Raw genomic sequence first — 24,167 nt, forward strand, 5'->3', positions numbered from 1 at the left:
ACCAAAAGAACATATTATTTACATCATAATGTACTGTTTTATATTAACACATTGGTGACCGGCCCTGGGGACGTCCATAGTACTGCAGCAGTGGTTGTTGACGGGCCCCGGAGATCTCGGTTTTTACGCACGAGCATTGTTTCTAGCTTGTTTTGCTATAATTGTAACTACCTTCAGTTATGTCATGGAGTAGAGGGATCATAGGTTTTAGCGTCGATGTACTTTTTTAATTGTACAGTCTTTGTAGCCATATAAACTTTGTATATGCACGGCTGTTCTTACGTGCCGAGAGTCATTGTACAATGTTTTTCAACATTTATATGCCAGATGGGTGCCAGATGGGTGACGAGCCCTGAGAATTCTCATAGTTTCTCAGCTGACAGTAAGTGACAGCCGACAGTAGGTGCCAGGCTACCAGAATTGTAGCTTTTATGCACCTCATATTTCCGTGAATATCGATGAAATTGTGGGCGAGATTATGAGTTCCAAATGGTGTAGTCATGGAATATAAATTATCGCTGTATCTATCTTTCTTTATTTAAACCTTTATGTACTGTATTTAACAAAGTAATGTCTGATACTTAGAGCTATTCCTTGGAGCTCCAGTGCAGATGTCAACATGGTGCAGCATATTCAATTGCCGACAGCTGCTGATAATTGTGATTAATTATGTTCAGACCTGTTATAATAGGTACTGAGTGACAGTGAATTAAATGTTTCTAATGATTAAAGTTTGCTCTATACAGGGAGTAGCCATAAAGAGAAATCCTTGCATGCTTGAAATCAATGAGTATACGAAAATCACAGATACAGCATTCTTACTACACTGTACTTAGAAAGACTGTTAAATGTAGCCACAAACTGAATTGCTTTGAAAAGTATCACAACATACAGACTACGCAAACCTGGTGAGTACACTTCCAAGTTTTGAGGTCGATATCTTCGGAATGCATTTCGAATTACAGTAGTTTGAGTGCAGCAGTGTAATTTCTTTCTTGGAGTCTTAACTATCCGGTCTACAGGGGTAGCAGCCTCCATTCGGAGCCCATCGTCAGTGTGTTAACACTATGATTTTCTTAAAAGAAAAAGTGAAGTGTTGGACGCACGTGCAAGAGACGTCAATTTTAATGGACTCGTGTGTAACCACAACATATTCTATCAATGTTTCAAGATGTGCCAATAGTTGTTGGTGTTTGCAGGTTACATGTAATGTTCTTTTCCATTTATAATTTAAGGCTGAAGATGACCCAATACAAGGGTCGAAACTAGTCCCAATATATATGTAATAAATAATATTAACATATTATATACAGTATTGAATAGGTGGACCTTCTCATCCTTGTTGATAATGATAAGTCATCAGTTTGGACCAAAATGAAATTAATTTCATACGAGAAAACTGTCGTGCTGCTGATAAGAACCACCTGTGCCAGATGTTTCTTAAGTCAAATTCTCTCGCTGTGTATTAATAATGTGGGAACAGTTACATCTAGTACCATTTAGATAGCTCACGGAGACCTACCGCATTAAGCAAGACCCTGCTTTGAATCGTGTCACATGGCTGGCTGATAGGAGCTTTTGGCTGTGAAACACTACTCCCGATTGGCTACATGCAATAGGTCGTAATCAGTTCCTCGGTGTCTAACATTTAAAATATTTCTCGTTACCTTCGAGTCATTGTTCTTGCTAAAACATTAGAGACAGTTCTCTAAGATCTATTCAGATTTCCATAACCTTAATGTTATTATAAACTTGTCTAGTATTTGCGGCAATGATTTCCTCAGCTTCTATTTCTGGCTTATGAAGTATTGCCTCAACTGCATGGGTAGTCCAGTAGCATGCTCTTTACTCATGGTACTCTTATTTTGTTTAAACATTGTGAGTGTGCATTAAGTGTATTTTATGTGAGAATCTGGAGAACTTGATTTAGGCTGTAAATTTCAACAGACTTTGTACTGAGTCCGTTCCATATTGAGAAAATAGCATTGTAGTAAACGGTCATCATCATCAATGTCCCATTCCAGTCGCCCGGTTGTGGTTAACAAGCCTCCTCCACTCCTTTCTGTCCTTCCATTTTTCCTGCTCCATTACTTCTGCCACATCCAATCCAGCTTCTCTAATGTCCTTCCAAATCTAATCCATCCACCTTCTTCTCAGTCTTCCAACTGGTCTCTTTCCCTTAACTTCTCTTTCTAATTCCCTTCTTGCTACCCATTCCTTTCCCATTCTTTTTACATGTCCGAACCATCTCAGTCTTGCTTTTTATATGTTCTGTACTAGTGGTTCTATATTTAGCTCTTCTCTGATTTTAATATTTTGGATTCTATTTCTACTTGTCTTTTTAACCGATGTTCTTAAAAAATTCATTTCTACTGCTTGGATCTTACTATCTTGTTGTCCCTTGTTAGGTACCAGCTTTTCTACTGTAGTCCGTATGTTGCAATTGGTATGAAATACTGTTTATATAATGTTAATATCGTTCTCTTGGGTACTTTGTCATCCCTTGATAAAATGTTGTACCTTTACTTAGTCTGTTATTAATTTCAGGGTTGATTTCATTACTTCCATTAATAAGGCTACCCAGATATGTAAACTGTTCTACATTTTCTAACCGTTGTCCATCTATGTTCACTTGGCTTCTCTTTTCCTCAGTTTTCTTTTTACTAATGACCATTCCAAACTCAGATTTTCATTCCAAATGTCCAGTCTCCTTTGTACTTCCTTTTCTCCCTTTCTCCAAATCACCACATCATCTGCAAATACCAAAGCATTCACTTCATCACTATTGATACTCTGTTTTACATGTTTTATAATTTCATCCATCAGTATAATAAACAATAATGGTGACAGTGCACTTCCTTGCTTGAGACTTCTTTTTGTTTAAAATGTCACCACTTTCCACTTGTACACTGCTTTTTTACTCTCATGATACAACATTTTTATCTTGTTAATTAATGATTTTGATACTTACCTTTTCCGTAGGCATTCCCATACTTGTTTCCTCTTAACTGTATCATAAGCTTTTTCCAAATCCAAAAATACGAAGATGATTTCCTTGTTCCTTTCCAGGTGTATTTCCATTATCGTTCGCACTGTAAATATCAAGTCTATTGTTGATCTGTTCGGTCTAAAGCCATATTGTTCTTCCTCTGTGTTTCTGTTATATTCCTCAGTCTTTTGTTTATGACTATCTCCATTATTTTTAGCCCATGTGGTAATAGGGTTATACATCTATAATTTTCATATTTCTTCCTATTTCCTTTTTGAAGAGTGGTACAATGCTTCCTTGTTGCCCATCTTCAGGTATCCTTTCATCCTTCCATATGGCATTGAGGGCTCGGTATAGCCACTGTAGTCCTCTGCTTCCTGCTGCCTTAATCGTATCAGCATTGAATTTGTCTTTTCCACTTGCTTTACCTTTGTCATTGCTTTCACTGCCCTTTCAGGTTCCAACCATGTTATTGGGTTCTCTTCTTTTTCTCCATCTATTATTTTCATTTTCTTGTCTCCATCTTCCTCAGAGCAGTCATCCTCATTATAAAGTTTTTCAACATATTTTGCCATCAGCTTTTGAAGACCCTTTTCATCATTTACTATGGATCCATCTTCTCTCTCTAATGCCTTGATTTTTTCTTGATTTATTATTTTCGGTAGTATTACTCTGTATAATAGTTTCTGATTTCCTCGACTCTCTTGCTCAGTTTTGTTCTTAAACTCTCCCCAACATTTCTCCTTTTCTTCCTTGATACTCATCATTACTTGTAGTTTCAATCTTTTGTATTCCACATGTAACCTTTCTATCTTATTCTCATCCCTCTGATAAGTTTTTTGCTTTTCCTTATCTATTTCTTTCTTCACCTTGTTCCTTTCTTTTTTTCATTTTGTCTGTCCTCCACCGTGTCTCCTTTCCCTTAACCTTTGCTTTTGTTTTCCCACCTCAATTGCTGCTTCCACAAATGTCTGTCTTAAATTGTCCCACTCTTCTTCTCCACTTCATATTTCTGTGTTATGCAACTTCCTTTTTATACAATCTTGGAATGCCATTCTTTTATCCTCCTCCAATTTCCAAATCCTGATCTTTGGTTTCTTCTTCAGTACAATTTTAGGGATTTTTACTTGTTTTAAATCCTCAATTAATAATCTATGATCACCTTCAATACTTTAACTGGGGATTATCTTCGTATTCATGACGTATCTTTCCTATTCTCGGTCTGTTGTTATAAAATCGATGAGTGTTCCATACTGTCCATCCCAACTATATCGGCTGATCTTATGGCTATTCCTCCTCATAAACCATGTGTTCTTTATTATCAGGTTATTTCTGATACAAAAGTCCAACAGTTTCTCTCCATCTTCATTTCTATCGCCATAACCATGTGGGCCCAGAACATTCTCGTATCCCATTCTGTCAGTTCCTACGTGAGCATTCAGATCTCCCATTATCATGTTCCCATCTCCAACAGTATGTGTTTCCAGTTTATTGAGGAAATCCTCTTTTTCTTCCACGGTACATCATGTGGAGCATTCACCTGTACTATCTCCAGTATCGTTCCCTTATTTGTTTTAGACATGAGTTTCTATATTCCTTTTGCTCAAAGACACTCTAACTTATGTAGGTTTTCATATAAATATATAATAATAAAAACAAAAGGCCATGGTGCTACAAACTCAACAGTCCTTGGACTGTCAGGTGACTGTTGCTTTGCCTGAAAGCCTGCATATTATGAGGTGGGGCTTGATCATCATCGTCATCATCATCTGTTTACAGTTTCCTGGATACTGTTGACAAGCCTGTTCCGGTCTCCTCTATTCATGTATGTCTTGTTCTTCGTGAAATCATCTAGTGACCTTCCCTTGATTGCAATATCGGCCTTGATCACATCTATCCCATGGATTGTAGGTCTTCCAAACCCTCAGTTTTCCATCTACCTCTCATTCCAGCTGTATTCGGGCTGTCCTTGTAGGTTCCATTCTGATGTTCTGACTGTCTAGCAGGCATGACTTAATCCCAGCTTCTCCTCACCACTTCATTTGTTAACTTATCCATATTAGTTTTCTTGGATGATGGACGTCAGGAATTTAATCTCTGATGCCCGAAGTCTTGATGAGTCTCTCTTTGTGAGGGTGCATGTTTCAGTACTATGCCAAGATTGATATGAAGTAACTGTTGAACATGGTTAGTTTTGCTTTCTTTGGTATCTTTTCATTCTGAAGGAGGCTTCTTACTTGTCGGTAGAAGATGGAACTCTTTTGCACCCTCTTTATAGTTTCTTTTGTGGCTAGGTTATCCTTTGAGACTATGTTACCCAGGTGTAGGGAATTGTTTACACTCTTCAGTTTGTAGTCTCCCAGTTTGGTGCTTGGTGGTCAGTCATTTCTGTTCACTGCCATTACGACAGTCTTCGTCTCGCTGATCTTGAGGTTAACTTCCTGGGGCTTGATCATTGTGACAAACACTCTCGCTCGTTATTCTTAGCCTTCTACATTAAACTGGGCTGCTATGTATATATCCACCAGCTAGTTCCTTGATTGTAATCACGTTGGCTGGTGGACCTCGAACCTGTAATCAAACCTGGGGCCTTCAGGTGAGAGACAGGACGTGCGGCACCTAGACGACAGGGCCGGAATTCAATAATGTAGTAGTGGTGGTGCAGCCTCAGCTACCATGTGCCGGGATTTTGATTTGATGGCCATCTAGGCTGCTAGCATGTTAATTTTAACATTCTATTATACTGTACCATATGGCACAGAAACAGATCTTCATTGGGTGAAATAGGGCCAAGTTTTAATTCAGCTTGTCGGGTAAACCGGACAACATTTACAAGCAGTAGTGACCGGTCTTAAGGACTCCCGGACGGTGTCCTCGCTATAGATTGAAAAGGTTATTTTATTTTCTCTACATTTGAAGTCAAATATTGTCCAAGAGAATTACATTTCATTGTAAAACTGTAAATTCTCATCAATAAGGAAGACTGTTCGGCAGTAACAAACTTCATTGACTGACTTTCAGTGCGCAGTTCGCTGGTAAATGTTTTCAGGTTGAAGATAAGGCACGGACTCTCGGGCTTCCATTCCAGTATATAGTGAAGGTGAGCGGGGTCGAGATGTGAGGGGAAAGCTTGCTGGTGGACGGTTTCAGGGGGAGGAAGGATGCATCCATAGCAGTGTGGCAGTAAAGATATATACGAGCGGCAGTGAAGATGTATTACGTGTGATAAATATCATTTTTGATCCGTACTGATGATATTTGATTGAAATACTAACAAGAAGTTATAATTTGACCACCTGATCAATACAATAAATCTTGTCTTTGTTGATTTACAATGACATGTTAATTAAAATGGTACATGTTTTGCCTTACGTACAGGCATCATCAGCCATGGGTTTAACCTTGAGATAATATCAGGCACCTGATTTACATGTAAATAAAATAAAACTAATTTATAAAAACCTTGAAGAGAGAAAAAAACTTTTTTACATATGGTAAAGACTAGTACAATGTTGGTTATAAAGATATTGCTATGAGTGAGAAGTTGACAATTGGTGAAAGTATTTGCAATATTGACATTGGAAGACTGCTATTGTAAGTAAAATGAATAAAGCAACAGTTTGTTATAGACAAGTGGTAATATTGCTATAAAATGATGTTGACCGACTAGCGGTTAGAATTAGATAATGATGATCAAAACTGTATTTTTTAAAACATAATGTTGAATAAAATAATGTTGACAGATGGTCAAGTGACCTGTAATTATTTGTTTATGTAAGATAAAAGTCAAAAGCCAACAGAATATGGTGAAGTTGTGGTTCACTTTGATCAAGAAGTACGAGGTTGTAGTTTAGGGTTAATATATTATGTTTATATTGGACCTCTATGGACCATCTCATTTGATAAGATGCTATAATGTTGTTAAGAATATGGGTTTATTGAATGCTCGTCGACTGTCAACATCATTTTATTTTATAGCAATATTACCACTTGTCTATAACAAACTGTTGCTTTATTCATTTTACTTACAATAGCAGTCTTCCAATGTCAATATTGCAAATACTTTCACCAATTGTCAACTTCTTACTCATAGCAATATCTTTATAACCAACATTGTACTAGTCTTTACCATATGTCTTTTTTTTTTTTCCTCTCTTCAAGGTTTTTTATAAATTAGTTTTATTTTATTTATATGTAAATCAGGTGCCTGATATTATCTCAAGGTTAAACCCATGGCTAATGATGCCTGTATGTAAGGCAAAACATGTACCATTTTAATTAACATGTCATTGTAAATCAACAAAGACAAGATTTATTGTATTTATCAGGTGGTCAAATTATAACTTATTGTTATTATTTCAGTAAAGATGTATACGAACATGCACTAGCCAAATCTCCATGGTCATATGTAATAAAATTAGATAATTTATGACCTTATTTGCCCTATTATTTATATTTTAAGAAGAAAAATAATAAATAATTATATTGATATGTAACATTTGAGACCAGTAATTTTGATTCGAATTGGGCCTCTGGCTTGCATCCCGTGTTTTGTGAGGGTTGGCAGCAGTGAATTAGTTTGTTTTCGCGTGGAAGACTTGAATGAGTGCGGTGGTACTGGTCAGTAGCAAAGAAAGAGTTGTGGAAAAAGTACTGCCCTGCCCCCCCCCCCCCCCCCCCCCCCCAACCTGAGAGACCACCGGTTGCCACTGTTTACAAGCCAACATTTTACGACATGTCATCAAATGCATTTTCTTCCTTTCATAAGTCCAGCTTCCTCTGCCAGGTTTGAATGTGTCGTTTTGGGATCTGGAAGCACATTATCCTTTACTCACGGAGGAAGCTACCCTTTAAGCGATAGAAAGGAAAACAAACATTATACAGATTAAGTCATATGTGAAGAGATAACAGTAGCATGAAAATTTTTTATTATAAACACAGTGACAGGTCTGAGTGAGGAGGAGGAGTAACACAAAGAGGAAACAGGAACAAATCTGAAAACATAAAGAGCAGAAAACAGTCCACAGATGTTCATATACTGCCACATCCATTTCATCTGAGCCTGCATCAAGCTCATTTCTGCTTCCTGTCTTCATTAAGAGTTATTAAGGGGCATCTTGAAAGGGGAAGTGTAGGATAGAAAGAAAACAAAAGGGCAAAGAAAATTATAAAAGACTAGGATACTGGGTGAATACAGGAGGGAAGAGGATCCCAGCAGGTTAATATTAGTGATGGAGAGGAATAATCTAGTGACAACTAGTCTAAAGGACTAGTGGATTTGTAGCCATTTATAGGAGTGAAGAACACTGGAAACCTTATTAAAATGCATTCAGTATAGTTTTTGCAATGGTGGAAGATGTCGATTTCTGTTGATTTGTTGATAGAACTTCAGTATGGTAGAGGTTTAGAGAAACCATCAACCCGTGGTGAGCATATAACACAGTGATTAGCAAGAAATGCTAATACTGATGCCTCCATTTGGTAAACCACTGAAACAAAGGTCTCAGAACATCATGTGTGCCACAGGAGTTACTGTAGCTATGGGAATAAGAAAATTAAATTCAAAGATTGAAGCATCAATTTGCAAACAGGAAATTTGGCAGTCAGTGCACATGTGAAAGACATTGAGTTGAGTTCGAATGGCTTTGCATTCTGCATATTGAGCGGAAAGCAAGCACCAAACACAACCTCTCTTGTCATCTGGAAACCAACGGTAGACCTGGGCATTGTATCATTGGCCTTCAAAGGAAGTCTCTGAACTCTTTTACCTTGCTGGCAGGCAATATTCTCAAGGTTAACAATGTTACTTCAGACCTCCTACTTAACGGATTGAAATAAGGCCAAGTGCAGGGAAATTACGGGTGTCCATATTTTAAAATATTGGCAAGTTTCATGAAAAGCAAATTAGGAAATTTTGTGTTCAACCTAAACAGAAGAATGACAGACAGGCAAAAGGTACAAAAATGGACATTGTCTCTGCATCTCGTACCCTATCAACTCTTGGAAGATCGCAGCAAAGAACCAAATATACAGTCACACACTACATTGTTATTACTAAGATAGGAACATTAGGAAGGAACCGAGAGAGGAGATAAGGACAATCTCCACATCTTCATATTCTGCCGTCGTCAGTCCCAATTCTTCTGCATACATCTTTTCTTAGATGGGTTTTAGGCAATGATGTGGTAAGAAAGGGCTATGATTGGGAAAGTAGCAGTCATGGCCTTAATTACCAGAAAGCCTGGAAAATGAGAAGCTACAGAATATCATCTGGACTGCCATTGAGTTCAAACCCACCATCCACTAAATGTTCTCTCACTCCCTATTTTACCCGTAACCAGTTCGTGAAGTTATTGTTATGCCTGAGTTCAACAACATTGACTGTTAAATGAAACGATTATTAAAAAAAGATTTCTTCTAAATTCAAAACCAAAATGAATACAAAATGCCTATAGTAATGAAGGTTGTGTGAAATTTAGCGGTTATTTTGGTGTTCACTCACTGGGGTGTGCAAGTGAATCTCGGTCGCTGATTATGAACCACAACCTCTATCGCAGTGCTGACACATGAAAGCTCCATGTTGTTGAAGCTGTTGGTAGTTTTGTCTCAGACTTTCTCGCCCTCGTACCGTTGTCACTGTTGCTCAAAACATAGTGGACTCTTGATAGCAATACATTACCACATCAGCCGATCAGATGCTTCGCTTCATCCTCCCAATTGTTGTCAGTTTGGCACTTCATATTAGACCATACGATCTCGATGTATTACATCGTTTATCCGTCCATTCAGAATACATCGCATTTTTCGGAAGGCATACGCTAGGTATGTGGGTCCATCAAAGTTTGTTTGATAATTGTAGCTTCATTGCTTGCAGTATTGGTCTCTTCCAACTGATATTAGTTCAGTGGTAGTCTGGGTATTCTTCTAAGCTGATGGTATATTTCCAGCTTGCCAGCCACCCAAATGTTTACGTTAGATATGAGGGTTTAGAACAAGACATATGGCCTCAAGAAAAACAGTGTTGTCTCACATATTGACTATACAAGCAACTTCCTTTCTAATTCCAGCTTTGCTTACTGTATTTAGTACAAATGCCAGGCAAAGATGATCACTTAAGTACATGATTATTTGTCAGAATGCCCTAAGGATGTATGTAACTCGGTCCTATTTAATGCTTAAAGAGAGATGCATTTTTAACTCTTGTAATGAATAGGAGAAATGGTGGAGCCTTACAAAAGAATTCTTTATATCACCATTATTTTAGTTCATTTTCCCAGTAATCTAGAATTTGTATAAGGTGCTCCTTTCTTACTGTCTGTATATACTGTAAATGTCCATAGACACCTTGCTACCCTGACTAAGTTGTTCTTGCTGCTCATGGATACACATAATGCACATTATCAAGTGTAGTGCTCTTATTTTATAAATCTTGACTGTCTTGTTTTGTATTTCAGAAGGGTAAGCCCAGGCTGAGCTGGACCAGTCATGTTCATTTAACTTCAGTCTCTTTCCAATCTATTTTACAATTTTGTTTTTTTAAACAGTCTGATTTTTTTGCTGAGAATATCCAGCTCGTGATGTTCTCAAGCAAGAATTTTTCTTTTTTTTGCCTGCTTTTTGCTGCCGAATTTCAATTTTTTAAAGATTTTATTTTTCTCTCTTCCATTTCTTTGATGCCATGGAGGACTAACGTAATGAAGTTTGCTCTGGTGTGTTGTGTTTTTTGTAGTGGGGGCTGGGGAAGGTTTCTATCAAGTGTTAAGTGTTTCACATGTTTACTGTTTTTTCAGCAATTACAAAAACTCAAAGCTGAAAACGAAAGGTTGAAAGCGGAAAACCGGGCTTTGACTCGGGTGGTGTCGAAACTGACCAATTCCGCCAATGCCACGAAATAGGTAAAAGAAAACTAGACTAAAATAATAGAAGAAGCCAAATCTTGTTCAGCCTTCCTCTTTAGGCATGTGCCGTGCTGTGACTCATTAACCAGCCTCGCATCAGTGGTCTTGCAAAAGATTTGTGTTGAGAAACGCTACGCTTTCTTAACTGTACGAATTGGTCGTAAGCAGTTCTGATTCACTGGCATTTTACCAGCGGAACCTGAATGCAGAAGTGAAGAGTATTTTAGACAATAAACTGCAAGATCTTCTACTACGTATGAATTATACTTAACAAAATTTTAACACAATTTAGAAAAAAAATGACATTCCTGTCCGCTTGGAGAACTTTTTGCTTCACGAAATGAAGATAAAAACAAATGTTGGTTGACTTTACCACGTTCTGCTAAACATGGTAGCAGCATGTAGCAATCGTAAACCTGTTTAGCAATCCATTGTTGCCAACTTGTGCACATTGGCCATCTTTTGCAAGATTTTAATATGCCTTGATGGAAGAAATGCATCGTAGTTTCTAATACAGTACCCTTCAAAAATGATGGAAAGTAGGAAGACAATCCAAGAGACATGTACTGGTAGAGATGTACTGGTAGTATTAGTAATTTCCCAGGAGATTACAGAGATCTCGGTAATCAATGAATCAATTACAATTTCCATTGGAAACTTTATTCATGGTTATTTTTATAGTCGTTCTGGTGTGGTGTCATACAAAGCACTAGTGTGTTTCTGACATTTCACAAGGTACTCTGATGTTTTGCAGTTTATTAAATCACATATAGAATTTAAAGTCTCTCTGGTTAATTTGATTATTCTTTACTACCAGATATGTGAAATTTATGGAAAGTAAAATTTTGAAATTATAGAAGTTTGCTTTAATCATACCATGTGGAATATGTACAGGATGAAAGTTCGTAAATGTAAGACAACATTAATAGAATGTGCGAGGATCCGTTACTATCATTGATGTCAATGAGAAATTGGAGGGGAGAGAACTCTGCTGGTACGGGCACGTCAAACTGCATGATCAGTCATCTGTACAGGAAGCTCTTGCCATAGCAGAACTGAGGAGTGGCCTAGGACACTCAAGAGCAACATGGTGGCGAACAGCTTAAACCTCCTTCAGGAAGAAAAACATCCCACTGGCTGTGATGCAGAAGTAGAGGAAATTCTACCTTCGGATCGAAGGAACCGAACCTGAGCAATACTCAGCAGTGCCCTCACTGCCATTTTATATATACAGCCAGTGATTAGTAGTTCATGAACAAAAGTCGGGCGATACAAGAAATCATATAAATATTTTTACTTGAGTTGTAAAATAACCAGTGATGGCATAAGTAAGGTGGCTGTAAAATACAAAGGAGGAGAGAGGAAAATTTACTCTCAACCATATATACGTGTTCATGCAACAAACCATCCAGTAATCTCTGACAGAAAGGAGAGCAAGCTTAAAATGAAATTGTCATTGATTTTCTTTTGTGCGTGGTCGCTGTTCAATCGTGCATTCATGCAGTCATGACATCCAGTTTTTTATTAAAGGTAGCCCAACCACTTGACACCAAGAAAGTAGGTTTTGGATTATAACTGATTTAAGACATCATGGGGGGCTTATTTTGATCAACTGCAGACCTGGTATAAAATATTACATCAGTTCTCTCGTTGGAATCTGGGTGAAGGTTGAGAGTTTAGAGGGTTGGTTCCAATCCTCGTCCCCTTTACATACTGTTTTTCCTACATCGTATACATATTAGAAAGACTTGTGAAATATGGCACGATGGGGAAGCAACACACGGTGCGGAAAGAAAGAGAAGAATGTTACCGACCAGTGTTGGTGAGATAGGTTGATCAGATCGCAAATGAAGATGCACTGAATTGAGTTTGAGAGAAGAATGATTTGGCAAAATGTGACCCAGAAGAAGAGAGACTGATCAGGCTTGTTGCAACTTGTCCACGTGGTTTTTAATGGAAGCAAAGGGTCCAAGACTAACTCCGTGAAGGAAAGTCCATTGCACAGACCTCATCACCAATCTATATTGGCAATACCACTGATAAACCCTCGCATAGTAGATGCACCCCACCTTTTTGTTAATAACAGTTTTGATTTTTTTAAAGTCCATGTTATTCCTTACTACACACTAAGTAGTGTAATGCATCCCCTATACCCCCCCTTCTTTGATTTTTATATTGAACCATGGCCTCAGTTTTGAAAGCATGGTTTGCTAGTGATGTGCTAACTGTGCATTGCAGTGTTGTGGTAGTGTAATTCTCTAGACAGTCCAGTTTGTTCCTTCAGTCATGTTTGGAATTCATCTCTTAGAAATAGTGAATCATGTTTTTGCTGTAATGTTCCATTTGTCATTATTTTTTGTGAGTGTTTGTTATTGGTTGGTGTGGTTTATTTTGTTCATATGTTTTGTAAGCACAGCATTTTGGTGTTTTAATGGTTACAATTTCAATGTCGGGATGTACTGAATGGGCCTTTTAGTTTTGTGATGTCCTTAAGGATTCTGCATGTGATTAAGATTTTTTAAATGGGTTCTGCATCGATGCTCTGGTGGCTTCTCGTCAGCAACAGGTCAAACAGCCCGGGATGTGCATCTCGGATGAAGATTGTGTGCTATGTGTGGACAGGTTTTCAGGATAGGCATTTAAGGGTGCCTAAATGTGAATTATCTTAGTTACTATTTAGAGCACCTCTTTTAGAGAAAATTACATCTCCTCAGTTTGTCTCAAAATTTACCTGTTAAAAAGATGACATTATTATTATTATTATTATTATTATTATTATTATTATTATTATTATTATTATTATTATTATTATTATTATTATTATTATTATTATCTTCTAAGTGAAATTGAATTAAGATGTAGTAAAGCTAATGCAGTGAGCTCGCAGTTGTGATCAGTAGTATTCTGTAAGACGGAAGAGTGTTTGCAGATAACTTTTACGTTGCTCAGTTTTCAGACATTCTTTGCTGTAGGGGAATGAAAGCTGGGTTGTCTCAGGATATTTTATTCATAAGCTGCAGTTTATAGGCGTGAAAGCAGCGAGAGTGATTGCAGGTGCTAACAGGAGGATATGCAGATTGAGGAGATAAAGGTTAGGAATGAACTTTGGTGGAAGATATGCTTATGTGTCAGGTGCAGTAGTGGGGTCATGTGAGGCAAATTGAGCAGGATGGGTTACTTAGATGAATAATGGGCTCACAAATGAAGGGCAAGAGAAGAAGAGACCAAGAGGTCAATAATTACACTGAGTTATTATTAATTTAACAGTAGATGTAGAACCACACAGCCACAAAAGGGAGATTTATAGAGGATTGCAAAAGTTTGGTTCATTTACAAAGGCTTGCCGTGTTATCATACCGCAGAGTCTTGAACAATCTGACTCTGAATTCTCTTGATAGTTCTAAATGTTTATAAAGGCAGTGTATTAGATGAGGTAGCAAGGTCTTTCGTTGTATAAATGTATTTAACCCGTTCATGTGCATATAATCTACAGTATGGTCTTGGTTCATTGGCTGCATATTTGTATTCCAACATTTCACCCTGGAATCTGTGCCCGTACGTGTCAAGCAGGTCTTGACAACTTGCTGGTGCAATATCTCCTAATAAAGCAGAGTACAGTCAATATCATGTAACAATAATAATAATAATAATAATAATAATAATAATAATAATAATAATAATAATAATAATAATAATAAATAATGGTGTATGGCCTCCGGAGAGGCCTGGTGCAGGTCTTTTTCTAGTAAATGGCCTATTAGGTGACCTGCATGTCTGTGAAGATGAGGGCCCTACCTAGGATGATTTCTAATGTTGAATACGCCACACACACCTAGCCCCCGAGCCATTGGAATTAACTGATTAAGGTTAAAATCCCCGACCCGTTTGGGAATCGAAACCGGGACCCTTTGAACCAAAGGCCAGTACGCTAACCATTCAGCCAACGAGTCGGACATGTAACAGTAAGATGGTTGTTCACAGCAATCCAGGTCATCGTGGATGAATTATATATATTTATTGAACAAATGAATTACTTCTTGCAATCACGGGTTGTCACAATTAACAAAGTATATCGCATCAGAATAGAGAAATTTTTACCTTACAGAATATAGCAGTAGTATAGTTTTTAAATTATGGAGGTCCAAACAAGTGGGATCTGAGGATGCTTACAGATCCACATATTTTGGTAGTAACTATCCTTTCAATCCTGTTCATAGGCAGCTCAAACTTTTTCCAGAATTCCATGAACAAGGCAGGTGTAGTGCCACGAACCCCTAGCCATTAGGCTGATAATCTCTTTCATTCAGCCGATTCTTGTTTTTGTAGAACAGTATGGTGGGCACCTAAAAGTTCTGTTTCTCAAGGTGGACTTCTGTAGGCTGGGTGACATGATGCTTGAATCGGATGGTCCGATTGATAATGAAGCCTTTCTTGTTAAAGACATTGAGTAGATTGATGTTTTCAGTCATTCTTTGTTTGTAGCACATTTTAGTTTCTCTTTTCTGTGAAGCTCTAATTCCAGTCAGTTGTAACAATAAGGCAACACACCAAATTAGATTGATAAAGTGGGTTTATAAAAAAATCAGAATTAAGTTTTATGTAATATTCAGTTAATTCTTGTTTTCAACCAATTTACTACAAAATGCTAAATTACAGATGCTGAAGTTTGAATTTTAAAATGCTCTAAACTATAATGAATATCACACAGCATCAGAATTAAGATAAATAGTTTGATATGCAACAATATTGGTTTAGTGCTGTGGAAAGAAGACAAAACAAGTGATGAACAAATTAGAAGGGAGACAGATATGAAAACAGGATGACAAGTCAGTGTGGAAGGAAGAAAGAACAAAAAGGAGAGAGGACAAATCTGAAAACTAAAGAGGACAACGACAATTTCCACATCTTTCTCCTCTTCTTAGCCCCCCAACAAGCTCATCTCTGCTTCTCGGCTTCATCAGGAGGTGGGACCACCGTGACTGACCTCTGATCTTGATGTGGGAAATGTAGAGAAAGGAGAAAGCCAGATAAATATAGGAAACAGGGAGAGGCAAAGAAATAATTTTTTTTTTTCCTTGCTTACGTCAGTGAAACTGTCTCAAGTGGTGGTGTGTTCAACTTATGACCCCAAGTTTCCGGATTCAATCCTGGCCAAGGTGGTGATTCTGTTTTGAAGGGTGGACAAATATCTTGCCACTCAATACTGTTTAGTGCATTAAAAGACCTCTTGTGGTGCAGTCAGCATTACGTCATAGGAATACTTCCACTGCTAGACAGTGGCACGACCAGAATTTTGGAATTGGTAGGCAGGCTGCCTATTTCGCATCAGTTTAGGTGGTCTGCAACCATATATCTGGGGCCATATGATTGACTGTTTGTTTACGTGCACTGTAGTTTCAGGCACTTCGGACTACAGTTGTCACTCTTTCTGAATTTCCAATACTCCATCATCTTAGGGTAGAATGCTGTTCTTCACTCTTCTGACCACTTTCCACCAGTTTTTCTCCTCCATCTTTCCAGATCCTTTATCGCGTTTACCCAGGTCCTGAACATGCTTCCTTGAAAGGGTGATTGTGTGGGTTGGATCACGTAGCTATCACCTTGCATTCGGAGATAGTGGGTTCAAACCCCACTGTCGGCAGCACTGAAGATGGTTTTCCTTAGTTTCTCCATTTTCCCACCAGGCAAATGCTGGGGCTGTACCTTAATTAAGGCCAGAGCCGCTTCCTTCCCACTCCTAGCCCTTCTGCCGTCCCATCGTTGCCATAAGACTTGTCTTTGTTGGTTGGTGCGACGTGAAGCAGATTGCAAGAAAGAGAAAAAAAAAAAAGAATGTCTGCCTCAAGAGGCACTGGTTAGATCAATCTGCCTCCTCTTCAAAATGCTCTATAAAGAAATTGGCCACTACCGGTGAGACCAACCCTGCAAGAAATAGCTGGAAGACATGCAGTGGTAAAATAGTTTGTAATCTCCTCAGGGAACAGATGCTCAATGAGAGATCTGACCAAGTTAATAATCACTTCAATGAACAAGGACTGCACATCGAAACTCACCAGAAGTCCATTAGGTTGAAGGGTTATGGTTGACAACTTACTGACGAAATACAGAGTGTCCGTAATGTATGATTCACTACGTCCTATATGTGGCTGAAGCAACTTGGTTAGCCAAAGCATACGTAGGAGAACCTATCGCACTAACAATTGGTCTGAGGGTAAAGTAGTCTTTATAGATTTTTGGAAGTCTATATAATGTAGGTTGCACTGCATCCTCCAAAGTCAGATATTTAGCCTTCTCTTTTGAAACTGAGGATTGCGTTAAGAACTTCACAGTGGTGTTAGGATGCACAAGTGATACGGTCAAGTTAGTAGTAATAATAATAATAATAATAATAATAATAATAATAATAATAATAATAATAATCATCGTATGGCCTCAGCTACCGTGTGCAGACATTTCAGTTTGACGCCATCTGGCTGTCTGCTCGTCAATTTCGACGTTCCGTTTTACTCTAGGCCTACTAGATGGCAGACCAAGTAAACCGAAACTCTCTTGGGCTGAGATTTAATGAATTTTGTTGAGTAAACACCAAATGTGTCACCAGAGATCTTTTACATGCCAACATCGTACGACATGGAGTGTCGAATGGACTTTTTTCCGCCCTTCAAACAGGATCTGACAACATAGCCGAGATCTTGTTCTTATACTAGTTTCCAAGTTGTAAGAAGATGAGAATTCTGCATGATACTCTGGTGTTAGGCATTCGCGAGAAAAGACTGTAAAATGTGATACCTCGTGTAACATGTTGGGTTGTCTAAATTAGCTAGTTCCCTGTCGTGCCCAAGTATGTAGTATGGATAGCATGTAATACACAGGCCTCAGGCTCCTCCTTTCTAGCCTTAGTACACAAAGCATTGCAGCAGTAAGGGTGGTGGTAAGAACGCCATTGCATGAATGTGTGTTGAGTAGGAGCATGAGTATGTAGTCGCTGTCCTGTCGTGAAGAAAATATTGTAGTCTTAGTGAATGCAGTAGTAATAGTGGTTGTGTGGTTTGGTAATGTAATTTTCTGTATTCTGTTTTCTTTCTCTTCATTGTGGAGTTCTTGATGTTGATCTGTTTTATTTTGTATTCACAATCTCTCAAAAGAATATAGTATTACTCTATAATTTGTCCCTGGTGTATTGTGTGTAGAAGGAATAGGACCAGACTTTCAACGCTCTTCGGTCCAGAAACTCAAATTTCTTGGCCTGATTCAAATCATTTTGTTCATGAACATATGGAAAAAATATTTTTGTAGCTGAAAAGATTACCACCGAAAATTGTTTTAGCTGCCAAGAGTGTTTTCAACACTAGTATTTGAAGATTCTAATTTGTATGTGCCCAAGGTGTGGGCACTACCAGGTATCCCTCAGGGTCACATCAGTATTCCCTGCACTACTGAATCTTGGCCTCTGGGATGTCGTCGTCTTTTAAGGTGGTTTCAGCCAGTAGCGTAGCCAGGATCGGCTGATGATAGAGCACAATGAAGGTGCTTGTGAGTGTGCGGTGTGCACGTACAAGACTTGTCTTTATAACGACAGATTGCAGTACACTACGGCATCTTACATTAAAATATGAAACAATATGATTAAGGTCAGCAGTTTTACAGCGAATGGTATGTTCAGATTACAATTTAAAAGCCAACACATTCAGTAGACTTTCACTTGTTTATTCTTCCTGGTTTCAGCTGTTTGCCACCAAGTTGGTCTTGCAAAATTTCTCAAAACAAAGTCAGAAAGGCATGTTATAAAATGGATTGATCAGTCACAACATTGTTGGCACCATCTACAAAGAAATAAATATGACCTTGATATACTTTTAATACTTTTAATCTTGTACTCTGTAGCTGATTTTTGAATTGCTGTTGATGTAGTGGCTAACAGAACGAAGGCCAACGGGAAGCACATAAACGCCATCCACTACGTAGATACTTGGTGACAATTTAGAACGTAGGTGGGCAGTGAGAGAGCCAACGGCATGAACACTGTAAGAGCAAGAGAGCAGCTGGATTCTAATAGCTCGTCCTGTAAAGACTAGATGGCGGAGTTAAGGTGCAAGCAAAGCCACAGCAGTGCACCTGCCGGAGTATAATTAAATTCATTTACTTAGCACAAGGCATTTGTATACACAATTAATGCACTGAATAGAATGAGTAATTACAATCATCATACACTAAAGGCTAAGCCTTGTCGCTGCACCATTCTCCTCTCAGTCCTGCTCTTCTCTTCACTTCTTTGTAGTCTTTATATCCCATCAGTAGAGTTCGTGGTTTATAGCATTTAAAAATCAGTGATTTAGCGTTTTGATTTTCAAATTTAGCATTTTGTAGCAAATTGGTTAAAAATAGGCATAATTTGCTAAATTGCACACACAACAGTTGGGAGTAAAATCATACTGTTTAATCACACATTGCTCGACATGCAGTTTTGAATTCACTATGGAAAATAAGACAAATATCAACATAAGACTGCAAGAAGTATTAACGAACACACAGGAATATGCTTATTTTCAAATTTACAAACACAATTTCAAAGTGAAAAATACTATTCTGAACGTATTTATTTATCACAGTACAACACACCTACAAGGAAGAGGAATTTCAATGATGATTTAAGTACAACATGCCAATTATTTAAAAGGTGTCCTCCTTCATTTGAGACCGCCTATCAGTTACAATTATGTTGTACTTGCTAAAAGAAAACTCTACATCGACACTGTCCATAGAGGCCCAAATGCACAGAAGTGCGGCCAAGGCAAAGGAAAGCTTGCAAAACATTTTTTTTCTTCTTCAAGTTTTTGATTGCAGAGTCAGCACATCAATATAGGCCATCTGTATCCGTACATAAAAATGTCCCGATTTGTGACTTTCGGCATGCTGTCACTTCGCTTCTACCCATGGCTAACAGACAATAAAATAAATCGCTACCGTACTTTTAAACAGAACTACTACTCAACACCAATGTCAAGAATAACCGACTAAGATCAAGGGTCAACACACACAGAGAATGAACGTGGTGCTTGAAAGTGTATTTGCTGTTTGACTGACTGGTCTTTGCAGTGCTCTTTAGCCAGTGAAAGAAATTCCACACATTGAATGATTTAACCGTTTGGCCTGCCATTACTTGTCAAAGGAAATATTCCCTTACATACTATTTATTTTTCTTCACTTTACATAAATTTGATTAATCACATAGGCTACATAAGAATACACAAAGCAAAGTGAGCTTTTAGCTCGTCTATAGTAACAGGAAACCAATGTTTTTGTTCGTATTACTGGTTTCAAGGGAAGCAGATCAATTAGCAAGAAATGTAGGGGCATAGGTATTGGTTTCCTTAGTAACGTGATCCCAGAACTGTGGGGTTAGAAATTCATTCCCTAAGTCCATTTCTTTCGGATTATTACCCAACCCCCTCCTCACTATAGAGTGAATTTCAAAAACTGGTTTACACGTTACAGAAAGAGTCTTATTGTCAACAAGATCATAATTCCAAGTATCATTTTACTAGACTTCTCAACGGGCGAGTTGGCCTTGCGGTTAGGAGCGCGCAGCTGTGAGCTCGCATCCAGGAGATAGTGGGTTCGAACCCCACTGTCGGCAGCCCTGAAGATGATTTTCCGTGGTTTCCCATTTTCACACCAGGCAAGTGCTGGGACTGTATTGTAATTAAGGCCATGGGCGCTTCCTTCCCATTCCTAGGCCTTTCCTGCCCCATCGTCGCCGTAAGACCTATCTGTGTCGGTGCGACATAAAAAAAAAGGAAAACTAGACTTCTCACTCGCTCTTGTTCCATTCTGGTTTTGTCACGTAGTTTCAATTCACACTATCATCTCGGAACTGAAATCGGAATCACTTTCATCACTGTCATTTGAAGAAGAAGTATTTTCACTCTCCAGAGAATCTTTTCCACTTTCAACATCACTATTTTCAAGCCAGTTACGAATAAACTCATCCATGCCGCGCTTGGATGTCGCCACGATTGTTTACAACGAGCGGCGAAATGAGTTGCTTTTTATTTTCCATATTTCAGCTCAGAGTTACTATTTACACAGAGAAAATAGCTTCAGGTATCATCTGACATCAATCGGTTAGGCTGCAAAACAAAGAGAATAAATCTCTCCGACCAGCTAACTGCGATAATGAACTTGTAGATGTTCCGTGCACCAAGACGGAAGTGTCTGTCAAAGCATGTTACCCCTTTACGATCGCAATGGGTGCCGTAATAATTATTTCTCCTGAAATAAATAACAACATTTATATCTTATTTTTAAGAAAAATGCATAGTTTTTAAAAATATATGTTTATTTCGTATAAAACTGAGAGTTTCGCATCTATTTCGCATAAATAGTATAATTTCGCATTTTGAACCAATTTCGCATTTTATCGCGAATTCGAAATCCCTAAAAACCACCCGTACGGGTCATATAAGATGAAGGCACATACACTGACAAAGTTTCGGCATATTTCGCATTTATCGCAAATGCTAAAAATCACAAACTCTACCCATCAGGTTTCTCACATCCTCAAAGTATGTCTTCCTTGGTCTTCCTCTTCCTTTCTTTCTTAGTAATTTTCCTTCAAAGACATTTCCTAGGAAGTAATTGCATCTCAGGATATCACCTACAAGTTTCAACTTCCTTCTTTCCATATCCTTTTTCAAGTCTGCATTGCTCATTGACTTCCTGTAGAACATCTCTTTATCTCTTTTTTTTAGTCCAGCTTATCATCATCAATCCACTTTTCAGTTGCTTCGAATGAATCTCTTTCCTTTTTTTCCATTAGTCCAGATCTTATAACCATAAAGTAGTAAACTCCAGACAAAGGATTTTACAAAAGCCTGTCTTGTTTCTAACCTTATATGGGTATTTTTTTTAAATATTTATTTTATTTTGAAAGGCCTATTCTTCTTTTAAATTCCTTGGTGCATCTATTGTCTTCAATTATAATGCTTCCTAAGGAACAGAAATGTTGCACTTGTTCTGTTTTGGAATTTTATATTCTCATGTTTGTAATAGCTCTCTTGCCATCTTTGCTCATGACTAAAATTTTGGTTTTCTTACTATTGATATTAAGTTTTTGTTTCAATGTATCACATTCAACATTCTATTTTATTCCTTGACAGAGTCTGCTACTATGGAAATGTCATGAGCAAATCTAACACTGTGGATTCTTTTCTGATTTATCTTTATTTCCGTAGTCCTTTCCTTTAAAACACATATATTGCTTCTTCAATAAACAAGTTCAAAAAGTATGGTGAGAGTGGACAACCCTGCCTCACCCCCTCACTAGTTGTAACTCAAAGTCGTGCAAGCAATTGCTAGGTTGGACCATCCATCAGAGCGCATACTCTGCTCCTTTACCTGCCTGAGCTGGAGCGCTGCCACTGAACTGAAATGTGCCTTTTTTTTTATTTAGGAGGTTTTTTTTGCCAGGCTGAGTGGCTCAGGCAGTTGAGGCGTTAGCCTTATGACCCCAACTTGGCAGGTTCGATCCTGGCTCAGTCCGGTGGCATTTGAAGGTGCTGAAATACGTCGGCCTCATGTCGGTAGATTTACTGGTACGTAAAAGAACTCCTGCGGGATTAAATTCCGGCATCTCGGCATCTCCAAAAACCGTAAGAGTAGTTAATGGGATGTAAAAACAATAACATTATTGATAAAAATATGGCTTGCAATTGAGATAGCTAAATGAAACTCAGTTGTCAAAAATTACTATTGTTTTGGCCCAGTGTGGCATGGGCTCATCCGTTGGATACCGCACCTTGTCAAGACACTGGCCGGTAGTGATACCACTGCAAGCTACACATATGATAAGCACAATGCAGTGCCGATGTACTAGGGGAGAATTGCATCTCCACTTGCTGTATATGCCCTCCCAGGCTAGCATGACCAAAATATGGTTTTGATTCATATAGCTAAATAAAACTCCTGAGCTTTATAATATTATTTATTAGAAGTTATTTTCCTTTTGAACAGGAACGAAGTGAGCAAGGAGTTCGGCCTGTAAAAATAAATGTCCAGAAAATAAAATTCATGGTAATCAGCAAAGAAAAATTTGACAATGGTGTTATCACCCTGGTGTCACATTTCAAGTACCTACAGTACTGGCCAATTCAAGAATGGGGTGTGGATGTTGAAACGGCATTGCAAGAAGTGTGTTTCTGACATTAAAACTAACTGCAGGCTTTTGAAATGTGTTGAAGATCCCACAAGTGAGGAGGTACTCTGTCTGTGTCGGGAAAGCACAGGAAACCAGCTAATTTCAGGTACATTTTCCAAAATTACAAATACAGCCTGAACTGGCAGGTTCTTCAGTCTGTCAAAACTAATTTATGATTTTTTAAAAATTTGAAAATGGTTTGGACATGTACTAAGGACAAGACTACCACGAAGACAGGTTACATGTTAGAAGTCGCCGGTAGAAGACCAAAAGGACGACCCAAACAGAAGTGAGCTGATACTCTTCACAAAGATTTGAAGAGCATCTGTCTCCACTCTCACGTGGCCCAGAACAGAAATAAACAGAGATAACAAATCACGAAGCGGACCCTGGCACCAGGAGGGACAAACGCTGAAGAAAAAGAAAAGAAAATTAGAAATTACTGTAAAAATTTAAAAAAAGGCAGCGCATAAGATGGGCACTGTTGATAAACTTAATCATGATAGGTTAAAATGATTGATTGATCCGTATTGACTAGTTTGAATGTAGTACAGAAATATTTAAAATAGTTATATTTGAATCAGCCTTGTCAATACACTTATTAATGAAGGAAAATTATTTATTCCTCTTAATTTAGCACATAAAATGGGCGTATCGTTGTCATTGGGCTCTCGCTTCTCCAAAAGTAGCACATGACATGGGCATGTTATCGTTACCACTGGACTATCACTCCTCCAAAGCAGCACAGGAAGTGGGCATGATATTATCGCCACTAGACTGTCAGTTCTCCAAAGCAGCACAGGAAGTGGGCATGATATTATCGCCACTAGACTGTCAGTTCTCCAAAGCAGCACAGGAAGTGGGCATGATATTATCGCCACCAGACTGTCAGTTCTCCAAAGCAGCACGTGAGATGGGCATGATATTGTCGCCACTAGACTGTCACTTCTCCAAAGCAGCACAGGAAGTGGGCATGATATTATCGCCACCAGACTGTCAGTTCTCCAAAGCAGCACGTGAGATGGGCATGATATTATCGCCACTAGACTGTCAGTTCTCCAAAGCAGCACAGGAAGTGGGCATG

General features: G+C 38.4%; 1 protein-coding gene across 2 annotated transcripts in view; it reads left to right on the forward strand.

Annotated features, from left to right (window-relative positions):
* Mbs (Myosin binding subunit) overlaps positions 1 to 24,167 on the forward strand; it is a 532,528-nt gene that overhangs the window by 499,572 nt on the left and 8,789 nt on the right. Inside the window, exon 20 of one of the 2 annotated variants that reach the window (XM_067156306.2) lies at positions 10,780 to 10,884. The exons of the other annotated variant lie outside the window; for it this stretch is intronic. Coding sequence (XP_067012407.2) covers positions 10,780 to 10,884 — 105 coding nt within the window. The remainder of the gene's footprint in view (positions 1 to 10,779; positions 10,885 to 24,167) is intronic. 2 annotated transcript variants of the gene reach the window in all.

Source organism: Anabrus simplex, chromosome 12 (genome assembly GCF_040414725.1).
Source record: "Anabrus simplex isolate iqAnaSimp1 chromosome 12, ASM4041472v1, whole genome shotgun sequence".
In the NCBI taxonomy this organism is placed as follows: Eukaryota; Metazoa; Arthropoda; class Insecta; order Orthoptera; family Tettigoniidae; genus Anabrus; species Anabrus simplex.